The following is a 20,024-nucleotide window of genomic DNA, read 5'->3' as shown; positions in this document are numbered from 1 at the left end:
AGGTCTAGTCTCTATAGGTCTAGTCTCTATAGGTCTGGTCTCTATAGGTCTAGTCTATAGGTCTAGTCTCTATAGGTCTAGTCTCTATAGGTCTAGTCTATAGGTCTATAGGTCTATAGTCTCTATAGGTCTAGTCTCTATAGGTCTAGTCTCTATAGGTCTAGTCTCTATAGGTCTAGTCTCTATAGGTCTAGTCTCTATAGGTCTAGTCTCTATAGGTCTAGTCTCTATAGGTCTAGTCTCTATAGGTCTAGTCTCTATAGGTCTAGTCTCTATAGGTCTAGTCTCTATAGGTCTAGTCTCTATAGGGTCTCTATAGGTCTAGTCTCTATAGGTCTCTAGTCTCTATAGGTCTAGTCTCTATAGGTCTAGTCTCTATAGGTCTAGTCTCTATAGGTCTAGTCTCTATAGGTCTAGTCTCTATAGGTCTGGTCTCTATAGGTCTAGTCTCTATAGGTCTAGTCTCTATAGGTCTAGTCTCTATAGGTCTAGTCTCTATAGGTCTAGTCTCTATAGGTCTAGTCTCTATAGGTCTAGTCTCTATAGGTCTCTATAGGTCTAGTCTCTATAGGTCTGGTCTCTATAGGTCTAGTCTCTATAGGTCTAGTCTCTATAGGTCTAGTCTCTATAGGTCTCTATAGGTCTAGTCTCTATAGGTCTGGTCTCTATAGGTCTAGTCTCTATAGGTCTCTATAGGTCTAGTCTCTATAGGTCTAGTCTCTATAGGTCTAGTCTCTATAGGGTCTCTATAGGTCTAGTCTCTATAGGTCTAGTCTCTATAGGTCTAGTCTCTATAGGTCTAGTCTCTATAGGTCTCTATAGGTCTAGTCTCTATAGGTCTAGTCTCTATAGGTCTAGTCTCTATAGGTCTAGTCTCTATAGGTCTAGTCTCTATAGGTCTGGTCTCTCTGTAAATTCCAGGTATTCATTTGAAAGTTCAGATCATCCCTCTCCTTTATGTGTCATCAGTTTAAAAATCAACTCAATGCTTCCTGTTTTCATTCCCTCTTATTTGCACAAACTGCCATTTGGAATGTAAACGGCACCATGTGCAGATAGTACTGAGATGTCCCCCGAACAGACCCTCTGGGCCCCAATCTCCACAACTGTTATCTTCTCAGTGTGACTCAACCTGTGACTTCTTGCGCCATTCTCACTCTGGAGATGCTGTGAGGTGCAAGGAAAACAGAAATGCCCATGAATCTATAAAACAAGGGCTTCATCCCAAATTTCACACTATTCCCTATGTAGTTCACTATTTTAGACCAGAGGGCCTTGGTCAAAAGTATTACACTATTTAGGGAATAGGATGCTATTTGGGAGGAATATCCATGAATCTGAGACTGACCCTAGGGATCCTTTTATAGACCTGGTCAATCTGCTTGTACATTCAGCTTTGACACTGCAGGGAGCCAAGCTACACGTTAAACATTTATAGTGAAAAGGAGCTAGCCACACCCACCACGCTACATGTTACACATTTATAGTGAAAAGGAGCTAGCCACACCCACCACGCTACATGTTACACATTTATAGTGACAAAGCTACATGTTACACATTTATAGTAGGAGCCACACCCACCACGCTACATGTTACACATTTATAGTGAAAAGGAGCTAGCCACACCCACCACGCTACATGTTACACATTTATAGTGAAAAGGAGCTAGCCACACCCACCACGCTACATGTTACACATTTATAGTGAAAAGGAGCTAGCCACACCCACCACGCTACATGTTACACATTTATAGTGAAAAGGAGCTAGCCACACCCACCACGCTACATGTTACACATTTATAGTAGGAGCTAGCCACACCCACCACGCTACATGTTACACATTTATAGTGAAAAGGAGCTACATTTATAGTGAAAAGGCTAGCCACACCCACCACGCTACATGTTACACATTTATAGTGAAAAGGAACTAGCCACACCCACCACGCTACATGTTACACATTTATAGTAGGAGCTAGCCACACCCACCACGCTACATGTTACACATTTATAGTAGGAGCTAGCCACACCCACCACGCTACATGTTACACATTTATAGTAGGAGCTAGCCACACCCACCACCTACATGTTACACATTTACATGTAGCCACACATTTGTTACACATTTATAGTAGGAGCTAGCCACACCCACCACGCTACATGTTACACATTTATAGTAGGAGCTAGCCACACCCACCACGCTACATGTTACACATTTATAGTAGGAGCTAGCCACACCCACCACGCTACATGTTACACATTTATAGTAGGAGCTAGCCACACCCACCACGCTACATGTTACACATTTATAGTAGGAGCTAGCCACACCCACCACGCTACATGTTACACATTTATAGTAGGAGCTAGCCACACCCACCACGCTACATGTTACACATTTATAGTAGGAGCTAGCCACACCCACCACGCTACATGTTACACATTTATAGTGAAAAGGAACTAGCCACACCCACCACGCTACATGTTACACATTTATAGTAGGAGCTAGCCACACCCACCACGCTACATGTTACACATTTATAGTAGGAGCTAGCCACACCCACCACGCTACATGTTACACATTTATAGTGAAAAGGAGCTAGCCACACCCACCACGCTACATGTTACACATTTATAGTAGGAGCTAGCCACACCCACCACGCTACATGTTACACATTTATAGTGAAAAGGAGCTAGCCACACCCACCACGCTACATGTTACACATTTATAGTGAAAAGGAGCTAGCCACACCCACCACGCTACATGTTACACATTTATAGTGAAAAGGAGCTAGCCACACCCACCACGCTACATGTTACACATTTATAGTAGGAGCTAGCCACACCCACCACGCTACACGTTACACATTTATAGTGAAAAGGAGCTAGCCACACCCACCACGCTACATGTTACACATTTATAGTAGGAGCTAGCCACACCCACCACGCTACATGTTACACATTTATAGTAGGAGCTAGCCACACCCACCACGCTACATGTTACACATTTATAGTGAAAAGGAGCTAGCCACACCCACCACGCTACATGTTACACATTTATAGTAGGAGCTAGCCACACCCACCACGCTACATGTTACACATTTATAGTAGGAGCTAGCCACACCCACCACGCTACATGTTACACATTTATAGTAGGAGCTAGCCACACCCACCACGCTACATGTTACACATTTATAGTAGGAGCTAGCCACACCCACCACGCTACATGTTACACATTTATAGTAGGAGCTAGCCACACCCACCACGCTACATGTTACACATTTATAGTAGGAGCTAGCCACACCCACCACGCTACATGTTACACATTTATAGTAGGAGCTAGCCACACCCACCACGCTACATGTTACACATTTATAGTAGGAGCTAGCCACACCCACCACGCTACATGTTACACATTTATAGTAGGAGCTAGCCACACCCACCACGCTACATGTTACACATTTATAGTAGGAGCTAGCCACACCCACCACGCTACATGTTACACATTTATAGTAGGAGCTAGCCACACCCACCACGCTACATGTTACACATTTATAGTAGGAGCTAGCCACACCCACCACGCTACATGTTACACATTTATAGTAGGAGCTAGCCACACCCACCACGCTACATGTTACACATTTATAGTAGGAGCTAGCCACACCCACCACGCTACATGTTACACATTTATAGTAGGAGCTAGCCACACCCACCACGCTACATGTTACACATTTATAGTAGGAGCTAGCCACACCCACACGCTACATGTTACACATTTATAGTAGGAGCTAGCCACACCCAACACGCTACATGTTACACATTTATAGTAGGAGCTAGCCACACCCACCACGCTACATGTTACACATTTATAGTAGGAGCTAGCCACACCCACCACGCTACATGTTACACATTTATAGTAGGAGCTAGCCACACCCACCACGCTACATGTTACACATTTATAGTAGGAGCTAGCCACACCCACCACGCTACATGTTACACATTTATAGTAGGAGCTAGCCACACCCACCACGCTACATGTTACACATTTATAGTAGGAGCTAGCCACACCCACCACGCTACATGTTACACATTTATAGTAGGAGCTAGCCACACCCACCACGCTACATGTTACACATTTATAGTAGGAGCTAGCCACACCCACCACGCTACATGTTACACATTTATAGTAGGAGCTAGCCACACCACCACGCTACATGTTACACATTTATAGTAGGAGCTAGCCACACCCACCACGCTACATGTTACACATTTATAGTAGGAGCTAGCCACACCCACCACGCTACATGTTACACATTTATAGTAGGAGCTAGCCACACCCACCACGCTACATGTTACACATTTATAGTGAAAAGGAGCTAGCCACACCCACCACGCTACATGTTACACATTTATAGTAGGAGCTAGCCACACCCACCACGCTACATGTTACACATTTATAGTAGGAGCTAGCCACACCCACCACGCTACATGTTACACATTTATAGTAGGAGCTAGCCACACCCACCACGCTACATGTTACACATTTATAGTAGGAGCTAGCCACACCCACCACGCTACATGTTACACATTTATAGTAGGAGCTAGCCACACCCACCACGCTACATGTTACACATTTATAGTAGGAGCTAGCCACACCCACCACGCTACATGTTACACATTTATAGTAGGAGCTAGCCACACCCACCACGCTACATGTTACACATTTATAGTAGGAGCTAGCCACACCCACCACGCTACATGTTACACATTTATAGTAGGAGCTAGCCACACCCACCACGCTACATGTTACACATTTATAGTAGGAGCTAGCCACACCCACCACGCTACATGTTACACATTTATAGTAGGAGCTAGCCACACCCACCACGCTACATGTTACACATTTATAGTAGGAGCTAGCCACACCCACCACGCTACATGTTACACATTTATAGTAGGAGCTAGCCACACCCACCACGCTACATGTTACACATTTATAGTAGGAGCTAGCCACACCCACCACGCTACATGTTACACATTTATAGTAGGAGCTAGCCACACCCACCACGCTACATGTTACACATTTATAGTAGGAGCTAGCCACACCCACCACGCTACATGTTACACATTTATAGTAGGAGCTAGCCACACCCACCACGCTACATGTTACACATTTATAGTAGGAGCTAGCCACACCCACCACGCTACATGTTACACATTTATAGTAGGAGCTAGCCACACCCACCACGCTACATGTTACACATTTATAGTAGGAGCTAGCCACACCCACCACGCTACATGTTACACATTTATAGTAGGAGCTAGCCACACCCACCACGCTACATGTTACACATTTATAGTAGGAGCTAGCCACACCCACCACGCTACATGTTACACATTTATAGTAGGAGCTAGCCACACCCACCACGCTACATGTTACACATTTATAGTAGGAGCTAGCCACACCCACCATGCTACATGTTACACATTTATAGTAGGAGCTAGCCACACCCACCATGCTACATCTATCACTATGCAGTTGTTCCACCCATGGAATTGTGGTAGGTAGCTCCTTGTGGTAATTATACTGTAGTAATTATACTGTAGTAATTATATTGTAGTAATTATATTGTAGTAATTATACTGTAGTAATTATACTGTGGTAATTATACTGTAGTAATTATACTGTAGTAATTATATTGTAGTAATTATACTGTAGTAATTATACTGTAGTAATTATACTGTGGTAATTATACTGTAGTAATTATACTGTGGTAATTATACTGTGGTAATTATATTGTAGTAATTATACTGTAGTAATTATACTGTAGTAATTCTACTGTAGTAATTATACTGTAGTAATTATACTGTGGTAATTATACTGTAGTAATTATACTGTGGTAATTATACTGTAGTAATTATACTGTAGTAATTATATTGTAGTAATTATACTGTGGTAATTATACTGTGGTAATTATACTGTAGTAATTATATTGTAGTAATTATACTGTGGTAATTATACTGTGGTAATTATACTGTAGTAATTATACTGTAGTAATTATATTGTAGTAATTATACTGTAGTAATTATACTGTAGTAATTATACTGTGGTAATTATATTGTGGTAATTGTACTGTAGTTATTATACTGTAGTAATTATACTGTAGTAATTATACTGTAGTAATTATACTGTGGTAATTATACTGTGGTAATTATATTGTGGTCATTTTAATTCTATGGACCCAGCATCTCCATGCAGACCAACTCAGTGGCCTTATGGCTAGTTTCCTGGCTTTTAATTCTATGGACCCAGCATCTCCATGCAGACCAACTCAGTGGCCTTATGGCCAGTTTCATTTTAATTCTATGGACCCAGCATCTCCATGCAGACCAACTCAGTGGCCTTATGGCCAGTTTCCTGGCTTTTAATCTTCAACTATGGACCCAGCATCTCCATGCAGACCAACTCAGTGGCCTTATGGCTAGTTTCCTGGCTTTTAATTCTATGGACCCAGCATCTCCATGCAGACCAACTCAGTGGCCTTATGGCTAGTTTCCTGGCTTTTAATTCTATGGACCCAGCATCTCCATGCAGACCAACTCAGTGGCCTTATGGCCAGTTTCCTGGCTTTTAATTCTATGGACCCAGCATCTCCATGCAGACCAACTCAGTGGCCTTATGGCCAGTTTCCTGGCTTTTAATTCTATGGACCCAGCATCTCCATGCATACCAACTCAGTGGCCTTATGGCCAGTTTCCTTGCTTTTAATTCTATGGACCCAGCATCTCCATGCAGACCAACTCAGTGGCCTTATGGCCAGTTTCCTGGCTTTCATTAGAAGGTTGGGAGTTACTGTAGATCCTCTGCCATGTCATTCCACAGCCTGGAAACGGATGCGTCTCTGCTTGGCACCACAATCCTGTTATGGGTTTTGGTTTCCTGAGAATCATCGTTTCCTACAATGACCGAAAGTGTAATGTGAGTTTCCCCTGAAACACTGCGCAGAGCTAATGTTCACTAGCGTGTCCATACCGATAGGATCGGCAAGAAAGGCAGCGCTGTTCTCAGATTAGCTTTTTCCATTCAAATCTTACCTTAAAATTGTATTTATTTTATTTTACTAGGCAAGTCAGTTAAGAACAAATTCCTATTTTAAATGACAGCCTAGGAACAGTGGGTTAACTGCCTGTTCAGGGGCAGAACGACAGATTTTTACATTGTCAGCTCAGGGGATTCAATCTTACAACCTTTCGGTTACTAGTCCAACGCTCTAAACCACTAGGCTACCTGCCGCCCCCAATTACTCTACAATACTGACAACGGATCAGCTCCTAGAGAGATATTACCACCTATATTCAGGCGGATTATTCTAATGCTAACCCAATAATGATATTGTGGTAAATCACAGATTTGGCACGTCATTGCGCACATGTTGTTACACATAGTGAAATATATTGAGGCAAAATGACAGTAGGCTAGCCTGCAATTAGCAAAATAGGACTCAATTGATTGGAACAAGAAATGTATCTAAATATGATTCAAATACACTGAGTGGACAAAACATTAAGAACACCTGCTCTTTCCATGACATAGACTGACCAGGTGAATCCAGGTGAAAGCTATGATCCCTTATTGATGTCACCTGATTAATCCACTTCAATCTGTGTAGATGAAGGGGAGGAGACGTGTAGATGAAGGGGAGGAGACATGTAGATGAAGGGGAGGAGACATGTAGATGAAGGGGAGGAGACATGTAGATGAAGGGGAGGAGACAGGTTGAAGAAGGATTTTTCAGTCTCGAGACAATTTCGACATGGATTTAAGTGCCTTTGAACGGGATATGGTAGTAGGTGCCAGGCGCACCAGTTTTGAGTGTGTCAAGAACTGCAACGTTGCTGGGTTTTTCACGCTCAACAGTTTCCCGGGTGTATCAAGAATGGTTCACCACTAAAAGGACATCTAGCCAATTTGACACAACTGTGGGAAGCATTGGAGTCAACATGGGCCAGCATCCCTGTGGAATGCTTTCGACACCTTGGGGGGGCAACTCAATATTGGGAAGGCCTATGTATACTGTATTTGTCTTTAATGCAGTCACCTCCGTTTTAATTTGAAGCATATTTGTAACAATTGTAAAGACATGGCCAACTTTGTAATTGTAGTCAACGTTATCGGTGGTCACAGAGAGACAGATACACATGTTGGTTATATGTTAAGCAGATATCTTCTGTGTTTAAAGTGTCGTGGAAAGGCAATTACTTTACTAACCACCTCCATGCTTCTCTCTGACAGTTCTGTGTTGTAATCCTCCCACCACCTCCATGCTTCTCTCTGACAGTTCTGTGTTGTAATCCTCCCACCACCTCCATGCTTCTCTCTGACAGTTCTGTGTTCTAATCCTCCAACCACCACCATGCTTCACTCTGACAGTTCTGTGTTCTAATCCTCCCACCACCTCCATGCTTCTCTTTGACAGTTCAGTGTTGTAATCCTCCTACCACCTCCATGCTTCACTCTGACAGTTCTGTGTTGTAATCCTCCCACCACCTCCATGCTTCTCTCTGACAGTTCTGTGTTCTAATCCTCCCACCACCTCCATTCTTCTCTCTGACAGTTCTGTGTTGTAATCCTCCCACCACCTTCAACCAGTGTTTTGGTAATTCCTTCTCTCTCTCTCCAGCTATATATCCAGACCACCACCCTCTATATCTCTACGAATCTCAGTGCCTCTAGTGCCACCACTAATTCTCCTCCTCTCTCTCTCTCTCTCCAGCTATATATCCAGACCACCACCCTCTGTATCTCTATGAATCTTAGTGCCTCGGTGGCCTTGGGGATGCTTTACATTCCTAAAGTTTATGTCATCATCTTCCACCCGGAGCTTAATGTCCAGAAGAGGAAGAGGAGCTTCAAGGCGGTGGTGACGGCCGCGTCCCTCACCACACGCCTCTCACACAAGACCAGTGACAGGCCCAATGGAGAGGCCAAGACGGAATTGTGTGAAAACATTGATCCAAACAGTAAGTATCACCAAACCAGGGCCCGTATTCACAAAGAGTCTCAGAGTAGCAGTGCTGATCTAGGAGTAGGAGTGTTGATCCAGGAGATTCATTGTTGATCTAGGAAGAGGATGCTGATCTAGTAGGAGTGCTTATAGGAGTAGGGTAATGATAGAGGACTATGTTGCTGATCTAGGAGATTGAGTGTTGATCTAGGAGTAGGAGTGTTGTTCTAAGACTTGGAGTGCTGATCTAGTAGGAGGATGCTGATCAGGGAGGAGGATGCTGATCTAGTAGGAGGATGCTGATCCATTAGGAGGATGCTGATCTAGTAGGAGGATGCTGATCTAGGAGGAGGATGCTGATCTAGTAGGAGGATGCTGATCTAGTAGGAGGATGCTGATCCATTAGGAGGATGCTGATCTAGTAGGAGGATGCTGATCTAGGAGGAGGATGCTGATCTAGTAGGAGGAGGATGCTGATCTAGTAGGAGGATGCTGATCTAGTAGGAGGATGTTGATCCATTAGGAGGATGCTGATCTAGTAGGAGGATGCTGATCTAGTAGGAGGATGCTGATCTAGTAGGAGGATGCTGATCTAGGAGGAGGATGCTGATCTAGGAGGAGGATGCTGATCTAGTAGGAGGATGCTGATCTAGGAGGAGGATGCTGATCTAGTAGGAGGGTGTTGATCTAGTAGGAGGGTGTTGATCTAGTAGGAGGATGCTGATCTAGGAGGAGGATGCTGATCTAGTAGGAGGGTGTTGATCTAGTAGGAGGGTGTTGATCTAGTAGGAGGGTGTTGATCTAGGAGGAGGGTGTTGATCTAGTAGGAGGATGCTGATCTAGGAGGATGCTGATCTAGGAGGAGGATGCTGATCTAGGAGGAGCGTGCTGATCTAGGAGGAGGATGCTGATCTAGTAGGAGGATGCTGATCTAGTAGGAGGGTGCTGATCTAGGAGGAGGATGCTGATCTAGTAGGAGGATGCTGATCTAGGAGGATGCTGATCTAGGAGGAGGATGCTGATCTAGTAGGAGGATGCTGATCTAGGAGGAGGATGCTGATCTAGTAGGAGGATACTGATCTAGTAGGAGGGTGTTGATCTAGTAGGAGGGTGTTGATCAGGGAGGAGGATGCTGATCTAGGAGGAGGATGCTGATCTAGTAGGAGGATGCTGATCTAGTAGGAGGATGCTGATCTAGTAGGAGGATGCTGATCTAGTAGGAGGGTGTTGATCTAGTAGGAGGATGCTGATCTAGTAGGAGGATGTTGATCTAGTAGGAGGATGCTGATCTAGGAGGAGGATGCTGATCTAGGAGGAGGATGCTGATCTAGTAGGAGGGTGTTGATCTAGTAGGAGGGTGTTGATCTAGTAGGAGGATGCTGATCTAGTAGGAGGATGCTGATCAGGGAGGATGCTGATCTAGTAGGAGGATGCTGATCAGGGAGGAGGGTGCTGATCTAGGAGGAGGATGCTGATCTAGTAGGAGGATGCTGATCTAGGAAGAGGATGCTGATCTAGTAGGAGGATGCTGATCTAGTAGGAGGATGCTGATCTAGGAGGAGGATGCTGATCTAGTAGGAGGATGCTGATCTAGTAGGAGGATGCTGATCTAGTAGGATGATGCTGATCAGGGAGGAGGATGTTGATCAAGTAGGAGGATGTTGATCTAGGAGGAGGGTGCTGATCTAGTAGGAGGATGCTGATCTAGTAGGAGGATGCTGATCAGGGAGGATGCTGATCTAGTAGGAGGATGCTGATCAGGGAGGAGGGTGCTGATCTAGTAGGAGGATGCTGATCAGGGAGGATGCTATCTAGGAGGAGGATGCTGATCTAGTAGGAGGATGCTGATCTAGTAGGAGGATGCTGATCAGGGAGGATGCTGATCTAGTAGGAGGATGCTGATCTAGTAGGAGAATGCTGATCTAGTAGGAGGATGCTGATCTAGGAGGAGGGTGTTGATCTAGTAGGAGGATGCTGATCTAGGAGGAGGATGCTGATCTAGGAGGATGCTGATCTAGGAGGAGGGTGTTGATCTAGGAGGAGGATGCTGATCTAGGAGTAGGATGCTGATCTAGTAGGAGGGTGCTGATCTAGGAGGAGGATGCTGATCTAGGAGTAGGATGCTGATCTAGTAGGAGGATGCTGATCAGGGAGGAGGATGCTGATCTAGTAGGAGGATGCTGATCTAGGAGGATGCTGATCTAGGAGGAGGATGTTGATCTAGTAGGAGGATGCTGATCTAGGAGGAGGATGCTGATCTAGTAGGAGGATGCTGATCTAGGAGGAGGATGTTGATCAGGGAGGAGGATGCTGATCTAGTAGGAGGATGTTGATCATCATGATTTAACAGGCAAAACTCCTTCTCTGAGACGCTTTGTGAATATGGTCTGAGAGCACCTTCGACCAGCATTTTGTTTCTACTTCAACCACTGCTATCTAAATGAATATGCTCTTGCTGCTGACCGTTTCGTCTTGGTTTACCCCTCTATCTGCTCTTGGAGAGAATCTGTAGTCACCATCTCTGATTTTAGAGAGAGAGCACCCAACCGGAGGTACAAATGAACTCCTCACACTCACCCACTCTGGGACAACTACGTACGGTATAATTACTGGAAATATTTAAACATATTTGGCTTATTGTTTAAACAAATGTGCAGCACACTATGGCTCTGTACCAGATCTAAGCGTATTCCCTATACAGTGCATTACTTTTGAACAGTTGCTGCTGGAAAAAAAAAATGTTGTGCACTATATGGGGAATATGTTGCCATTTGGGATGCAGACCTCGGTTCGGTTGTTTGCATGCTTAATTAAAAAATATACTTTTTTTTTAACACATTTTATCATTTCAATGGAACACAGGGTGACAATCTGCAGATACACTCATTACCACACTATTAGTTTATCTTCATCTGTTTATAACTGAAATGGTTTACCAGTTTTTTATGTATTTAAAAGTATCTCCGCCGATATGATAACATGTTATTGTTTTGTTTTAATTTTTAAAATCTGCAACCTGAAGATGTATAGCATGGATGGTATCAATGTGATCCTTATAATAGTGTCAGTGTATAAGGGTTTGATTTAATTCAACTGAATAACTGCAAATAATGTTTTACCTCACTCATCTGCAGCATAGGGGGACATATAACTACAATGGTTAAATGTCACTATTTGGACATAATGAGACCATGTTGTAAAATAGCATGTGAAAGAGGACCATTTACAAAATGGATGCTGCTAGGTCATACAGAAGAAGAAAATGGGTTCATCCCAAATGGCACACTAATCCCTATATTGACCAGATCCAGAATCTGGTCAAGAGGAGGATGAACTATAAAGGAAAGAGAATGCCATTTGAGACACATTCTATAAGAATGGATGTGTCCTCCAACAAGCTTTACTTTAGCCCTGTTCATACCGTCCCTTGTCCTGATCTTGTCCACATTCTGATTGTTTACACTTGTTCTGACAAAATGTGTGCACAATCAAATGACACCTTGATTAGATCTTCCTGACCACCTCTGGAGGTATTCGAAAACGCATCTTGTACTTGAAGTGCCTTGAAGTGTAAATGAATCCTGACAATCCTGACAACAAAATCATACACCGTACCAGTCAAAAGTTTGGATAAACCTACTCATTCAAGGGTTTTTCTTTATTATTGACTATTTTCTACATTGAGGAATAATAGTGAAGACATCAAAACTATGAAATAAAACATATGGAATTTTTTTGTTACCAAAAAGTGTTGAACAAATCAAAATAGATTTGATATTTTATATTTGAGATTCTTCAGAGTAGCCAACCTTTATCTTGATGACAGCTTTGCACACTCTTGGCATTCTCTCAACCAGCTTCACCTGGAATGCTTTTCCAACAATCTTGAAGGAGTTCCCACATATGCTGAGCACTTGTTGGCTGATTTTCATTTACTTTGCAGTCCAACTCATCCCAAACCATCTCAATTGGGTTGAGGTCGGGGGATTGTGGAGGCCAGGTCATCTGATGCAGCACTCCATCACTCTCCTTCTTGGTCAAATAGTCCTTACACGGCCTGGAGGTGTGTTGGGTCATTGTCCTGTTAAAAAAACAAATGATTGTCCCACTGAGCACAAATCAGATGGGATGGTGTATCGCTGCAGAAGGCTGTGTAAGCCAAACTGGTTAAGTGTACCTTGAATTCAGAATAAATCACAAACAGTGTCTCCAGGAAAGCACCATCACACCTCCTCCTCCATGCTTCACGGTGGGAACCACCTGCAGAGATCATCCATTCACCCATTCTGTGTCTCACAAAGACACGGCGGTCGGAACCAAAAATCTCAGACCAAAGGACAGATTTCCACCTGTCTAATGTCTATTGCTGCTGTTTCTTGGCCCAAGCAAGTTTCTTCTTATTATTGGTGTTCTTTAGTAGGGGTTTCTTTGCAACAATTTGACCATGAAGGCCTGATTCACACAGTCTCCTCTGAACAGTTGATGTTGAGATGTGTCTGTTACTTGAACTCTTTGAAGCATTTACTTGGACTGCAATCTGAGGGGTAGTTAACTCTAATGAACTTATCCTCTGCAGCAGAGGTAACTCTGGTGATTCCTTTCCTGTGCCAGTCCTCATGAGAGCCAGTTTCATCATAGCGCTTGATCAGTTTTGCAACTGCATTTGAAGAAACTTTCAAAGTTCTTGAAATGTTCCGTATTGACTGACCTTCATGTCTTAAAGTAATGATAGACTGTCATTTCTCTTTGCTTCTTTGAGCTGTTCTTGCCATAATACGGACTTGGTCTTTTACCAAATAGGGCTATCTTCTGTATACCACCTCTACCTTGTAACAACCCAACTGATTGGCTCAAACACATTAAGATGGAAAGAAATTACACAAATTAGGGAGGCACATCTTGTTAATTGAAATGCATTCCTGGTGACTACCTCATGAAGCTGGTTGAGAGATGGCCAAGAATGTACAAAGCTGTCATCAAGGCAAAGGGTGGCTACTAAATATAAAATATATTTTTATTTATTTAACACTTTTATAAATAAACATATTTGTGAAGAGATATCATCCTTAAAGAGAGAAAAATGGTTCCCCCCATTCCCACGTCCACTGCCAGTGCGAAAGCAAATATTTGAAAACATCATACAGAAAGGCCAAGGACTGAAATAGCAGGAGTGGGAATGGATGGACCCAATGCCCAGTTTATTCAGATCTGGAGTGGGAATGGGAGAACCCAATGCCCAGTTTATTCAGATCTGGAGTGGGAAAGGGAGAACCCAATGCCCAGTTTATTCAGATCTGGAGTGGGAAAGGGAGAACCCAATGCCCAGTTTATTCAGATCTGGAGTGGGAATGGGAGAACCCAATGCCCAGTTTATTCAGATCTGGAGTGGGAATGGATGGACCCAATGCCCAGTTTATCAGATCTGGAGTGGGAATGGATGGACCCAATGCCCAGTTTATTCAGATCTGGAGTGGGAATGGATGGACCCGATGCCCAGTTTATTCAGATCTGGAGTGGGAATGGGAGAACCCAATGCCCAGTTTATTCAGATCTGGAGTGGGAAAGGGAGAACCCAATGCCCAGTTTATTCAGATCTGGAGTGGGAAAGGGAGAACCCAATGCCCAGTTTATTCAGATCTGGAGTGGGAAAGGGAGAACCCAATGCCCAGTTTATTCAGATCTGGAGTGGGAATGGATGGACCCAATGCCCAGTTTATTCAGATCTGGAGTGGGAATGGATGGACCCAATGCCCAGTTTATTCAGATCTGGAGTGGGAATGGGAGAACCCAATGCCCAGTTTATTCAGATCTGGAGTGGGAATGGGAGAACCCAATGCCCAGTTTATTCAGATCTGGAGTGGGAATGGGAGAACCCAATGCCCAGTTTATTCAGATCTGGAGTGGGAATGGATGGACCCAATGCCCAGTTTATTCAGATCTGAAGTGGGAATGGATGGACCCGATGCCCAGTTTATTCAGATCTTGGGAATTGCCCAGTTTATTCAGATCTGGAGTGGGAAAGGGAGAACCCAATGCCCAGTTTATTCAGATCTTTAGTTTATTCAGATCTGGAGTGGGAATGGATGGACCCAATGCCCAGTTTATTCAGATCTGGAGTGGGAATGGATGGACCCAATGCCCAGTTTATTCAGATCTGGAGTGGGAATGGATGGAACCGATGCCCAGTTTATTCAGATCTGGAGTGGGAATGGATGGACCCGATGCCCAGTTTATTCAGATCTGGAGTGGGAATGGATGGACCCGATGCCCAGTTTATTCAGATCTGGAGTGGGAATGGATGGACCCGATGCCCAGTTTATTCAGATCTGGAGTGGGAAAGGGAGAACCCAATGCCCAGTTTATTCAGATCTGGAGTGGGAATGGGAGAACCCAATGCCCAGTTTATTCAGATCTGGAGTGGGAATGGGAGAACCCAATACCCAGTTTATTCAGATCTGGTGTGGGAATGGGAGAACCCAATGCCCAGTTTATTCAGATCTGGAGTGGGAATGGGAGAACCCAATGCCCAGTTTATTCAGATCTGGAGTGGGAATGGGAGAACCCAATGCCCAAAGCTGCAGAGGACCATTAGACCTCCACATTATACCTTGATCTAAAGGAACAGGTGAACATTAGACCTCTACACTATAACTTGAACTAAAGGAACAGGTGAACATTAGAACTCTACATTATACCTTGATATAAAGGTACAGGTGAACATTAGAACTCTACATTATACCTTGATCTAAGGGTACAGGGGAACATCATAGACATGGCATGCACTGCACTCATTCTACTACTACTCCATCACAGTCCGTCCCATACATCCCCAATACATTTGTAGTTCAGTTAAAAATTATTTAATGCCAGTATATCAGTCTATCAACCCTCGAAGAGTGAAAGAGACTGCGTTACCGAATTATAACTAATCAATGATTTGCAGGTTGCTATGGCAAACAAAAAATGGTTGATATGGAAGGCTCTTTCCCCCTCGCTAGCTAGCCAACTACACAGCTAACTGGAAAGACCACAAGCTATTTGGATTTCGTGTAGTTTTTCTATCGACATTTATTTTGTATAAATCCGTAGAAATGAGGCAGGGGGGGTGGGTTAATGTTAGCCTAGCATTTAGTTTGGTACAGGGAGGGGGTTAATATTAGCCTAGCATTTAGTTTGGTACAGGGGGGTTAATATTAGCCTAGCATTTAGTTTGGTACAGGGGGGTTAATATTAGCCTAGCATTTAGTTTGGTACAGGGGGGGGTTAATATTAGCCTAGCATTTAGTTTGGTACGGGGGGTTAATGTTAGCCTAGCATTTAGTTTGGTACAGGGGGGTTAATATTAGCCTAGCATTTAGTTTGGTACAGGGGGGTTAATATTAGCCTAGCATTTAGTTTGGTACAGGGGGTTAATGTTAGCCTAGCATTTAGTTTGGTACAGGGGGGGGGGGTTAATGTTAGCCTAGCATTTAGTTTGGTACAGGGGGTTTAATATTTGCCTAGCATCTAGTTTTGAAAAGCGGGACAAAAACAAAGACGTTTCTAAGTGACCCCAAACTTTTGAACGGTAGTGTACATGTCCAAGTATATGCCAATAGAACGAATGCTGTAGCACAGGAAAATGCAGCTTGTGGACTGTCATTCCAGGTTCAATATGCGACCTGACTGAGTTAGCTAAAGTTGGCTAGCTAGCTAGCAAGTGACAAGAACGTGAACAACCTGCATGGCAACCATTTTGTTTGGAACGGACGACCAGTCCTTTTGCATAGCAACTACGCAATGATAAAAAACGACTGGGTCGCGTCTGTAGCAACATGACCGACAGAACTAACAACCATATTTCTGTCCGGACTATGTCTTCTGGTGGAAGAATGAAATTGTATGAATTGATTCATCAAAAATAATGTTTTTAATGAAAATATGTAATTCATTGATTTTTTTTAAATGTTGATAAAAGTTCAATAAAAGCAATAAGACACAAGAGGCACCGCTGCATCCTGAATATAGTCACAGGGCTGACTGGCCCTCTATCAGGTTTGTTATATCATGTGCTGATTAGGCTCTAACAATGGGAATTCCAACCCCCCGTTGTATAATGTATTACATCCTGTGAATCGTTGAGCATTTTCCAGACAAATTGCTAGCAATACAGTGTCCAAACTATAGCTATTTGCTATTTTCATAATTTGACCCGGTGTCTTGCTATAAGGTTATCATATGAGACGGCCTTCAAAAATAAAAAACTTTTGGTTTTCTAATTCGACGTGCCTAAACACAACCAACGATCTTAGGCCTACAAAGCTGTTTTACACTTTTTAAAATAGGAGGATCTATGAAATACAATGTATTTGTACAGCTGTGGACAGATGGAGGATATTTGGGACAGTAGCCCATTATACCCAGTCTTAAATAGCTGGATAACAAATACAGGCGGTAATGACGAGTGTAAAACTATTGACAATTAAAGTGTGCCGTTTTCCTGTTGATTATTACAGCTTGTGTCGTCATATGGGAGATCCAAGTCAGGGAGGCACATCTTGTTAATTTAAATGCATTCCTGGTGACTACCTCATGAAGCTGGTTGAGAGATGGCCAAGAATGTGCAAAGCATACAGGGAGGAATCAGGGAATCTGGTCACAATACAGACACAGTGGGCAGATAAGAGACACAGTTGATTGGATAACGACAACCGCATTTTAATACAAGGTGTAACCATGGCTTCTGTTAGTCATATTGCTATCTATTTTCCCACTGTGCATGGCTACTGACATGACAAACCTGAAAAGCATCAACCTCCACAATCTAATGAAAACTGTTGATTTATCAAAGCCTCTCCAGTATAGTATCATGGACCAACTGTAAATAATAACCCCAATTTGAGTTTATGACTTGGATAAATTCAGAACCTCAGGCTGTTGCAGGGTGTTCTGAGCACAGAGTAACGCTGTACACATGCAAACACACACACACACACACACACACACACACACACACACACACACACACACACACACACACACACACACACACAGCTGTAAAAACTGTAACACAAAGCTGATGGGGATCTGTGTTCTTCTTCTCTTCACCACAATTTAAATCATGTTTTCTCCCAACAGGCTAATTCTCAGGTAAGACCAAATTCATCTTTAACTTTTTGCTATGACCTTGTTCTCATTCTTTGAAGTCTGGTAGAGGAGAAGAGATGTGAGGAGATGGGAGGGGAGGGGAGAGGAGAATGAGAGGAGAATGAGAGGAGAATGAGAATGAGAGGAGAATGAGAGGAGAGGAGAATGAGAGGAGAGGAGAGTGAGAGTAGAGGAGAGTGAGAGTAGAGGAGAGGAGAGGAGAGGAGAGGAGAGAGAGGAATGAGAGGAGAGGAGAGGAGAGGAGAGGAGAGGAGAGGAGAGGAGAGGAGAGGAGAGGAGAGGAGAGGAGAGGAGAGGAGAGGAGAGGAGAATGAGATGAGAATGAGAGGAATGAGAGGAGAATGAGAGGAGAGGAGAATGAGAGGAGAGGAGAATGAGAGGAGAGGAGAATGACAGGAGAATGAGAATGAGAGGAGAATGAGAGGAGAGGAGAATGAGAGGAGAATGAGAATGAGAGGAGAATGACAGGAGAGGTGAAGGAGAGGAGAATGAGAGGAGAGGTGAAGGAGAGGAGAATGAGAGGAGAGGTGAAGGAGAGGAGAATGAGAGGAGAGGTGAAGGAGAGGAGAATAAGTGGAGAATGAGAGGAGAGGTGAAGGAGAGGAGAGAAGAGGAGAGGGAAGGGGTGAGGAGACGTGAGGATAAAGCCAATGGGGTTTCCTCCAGCTAGCTATTTATCATAACCTTTCAAAATTCACTCATAACTTTCACATGGGAGAGATAAAGGAAGCAGAATATTTTAGTGCAATTGAGCGGCAGAAATATAGTTTCCCAAACTCAGTCTGCTGCCTCAGTATTGAACAGGACTCTCCAACCCTGTTCTGTAGGTTTTTAACTCCAACCTTGTTCCTGTAGATTTTAATTCCAACCCTGTTCCTGTAGGTTTTAACTCCAACCCTGTTCCTGTAGGTTTTAGCTCCAACCCTGTTCCTGTAGGTTTTAACTCCAACCCTGTTCCTGTCGCTTTTAATTCCAACCCTGTTCCTGTAGGTTTTAACTCCAACCCTGTTCTGTAGGTTTTAACTCCAACCCTGTTCCTGGAGAGATACCCTCCTGTAGGTTTTAACTCCAACCCATTGCATTTGTAACGTGCTAGCAAGTAGGCTAGCCTACCACTCCTGTTGTTTTGCACCCAATGAACCTAACACCAAGTTAACACACCTCAATCACTGCCACTCTGACACCATCACTACTGACTACTGGTCGATTTCAGTAAATCAGCACAATATCCTACAGATCTTTAATGTGTCAGGTTTCCTTAAAAAGGGTTTTAGTGTTTAACACATGGTACTGTGGATTTAGGCATAGGTTTACAGATTAGAGCATTGATTACAGGTTTACAGATTAGAGCATTGATTACACAGGTTTACAGATTAGAGCATTGATGACACAGGTTTACAGATTAGAGCATTGATGACAGGTTTACAGATTAGAGCATTGATGACAGGTTTACAGATTAGAGCATTGATGACAGGTTTACAGATTAGAGCATTGATGACAGGTTTACAGATTAGAGCATTGATGACAGGTTTACAGATTAGAGCATTGATGACAGGTTTACAGATTAGAGCATTGATGACAGGTTTACAGATTAGAGCATTGATGACAGGTTTACAGATTAGAGCATTGATGACAGGTTTACAGATTAGAGCATTGATGACACAGTTTACAGATTAGATTATTGATGATAATGACAGAAAAGGTAAGGTATTTTTACCCACAGAGAGCAAATAAAGTAATATATTCAACCAAGTGTCACGTTCTGACCTTTATTTCCTGTGTTTTGTATTTAGTTAGTATGGTCAGGGCGTGAGTTGGGTGGGCAGTCTATGTTTGTTTTTCTATGTTTTGGGGTATTTCTATGTTTTCGGCCTAGTAT

The 20,024-nt window shown here is 43.4% G+C and overlaps 1 protein-coding gene across 1 annotated transcript in view; it reads left to right on the top strand.

The window, feature by feature from the left end:
• The window catches only part of LOC115120214 (metabotropic glutamate receptor 7-like), a 398,512-nt gene extending 389,400 nt beyond the window's left edge, over window positions 1-9,112 (top strand). The window contains exon 10 of the mRNA XM_065000748.1: window positions 8,768-9,112. Coding sequence (XP_064856820.1) covers window positions 8,768-9,112 — 345 coding nt within the window. The remainder of the gene's footprint in view (window positions 1-8,767) is intronic.
• Window positions 9,113-20,024: the final 10,912 nt, after the last annotated feature.

The sequence above is a fragment of the Oncorhynchus nerka genome, linkage group LG15 (assembly GCF_034236695.1).
Source record: "Oncorhynchus nerka isolate Pitt River linkage group LG15, Oner_Uvic_2.0, whole genome shotgun sequence".
Classification (NCBI taxonomy): domain Eukaryota; kingdom Metazoa; phylum Chordata; class Actinopteri; order Salmoniformes; family Salmonidae; genus Oncorhynchus; species Oncorhynchus nerka.
The sequence above is the reverse complement of the archived record's forward strand: the minus strand, read 5'-3'. Positions and strand labels throughout refer to the sequence as shown.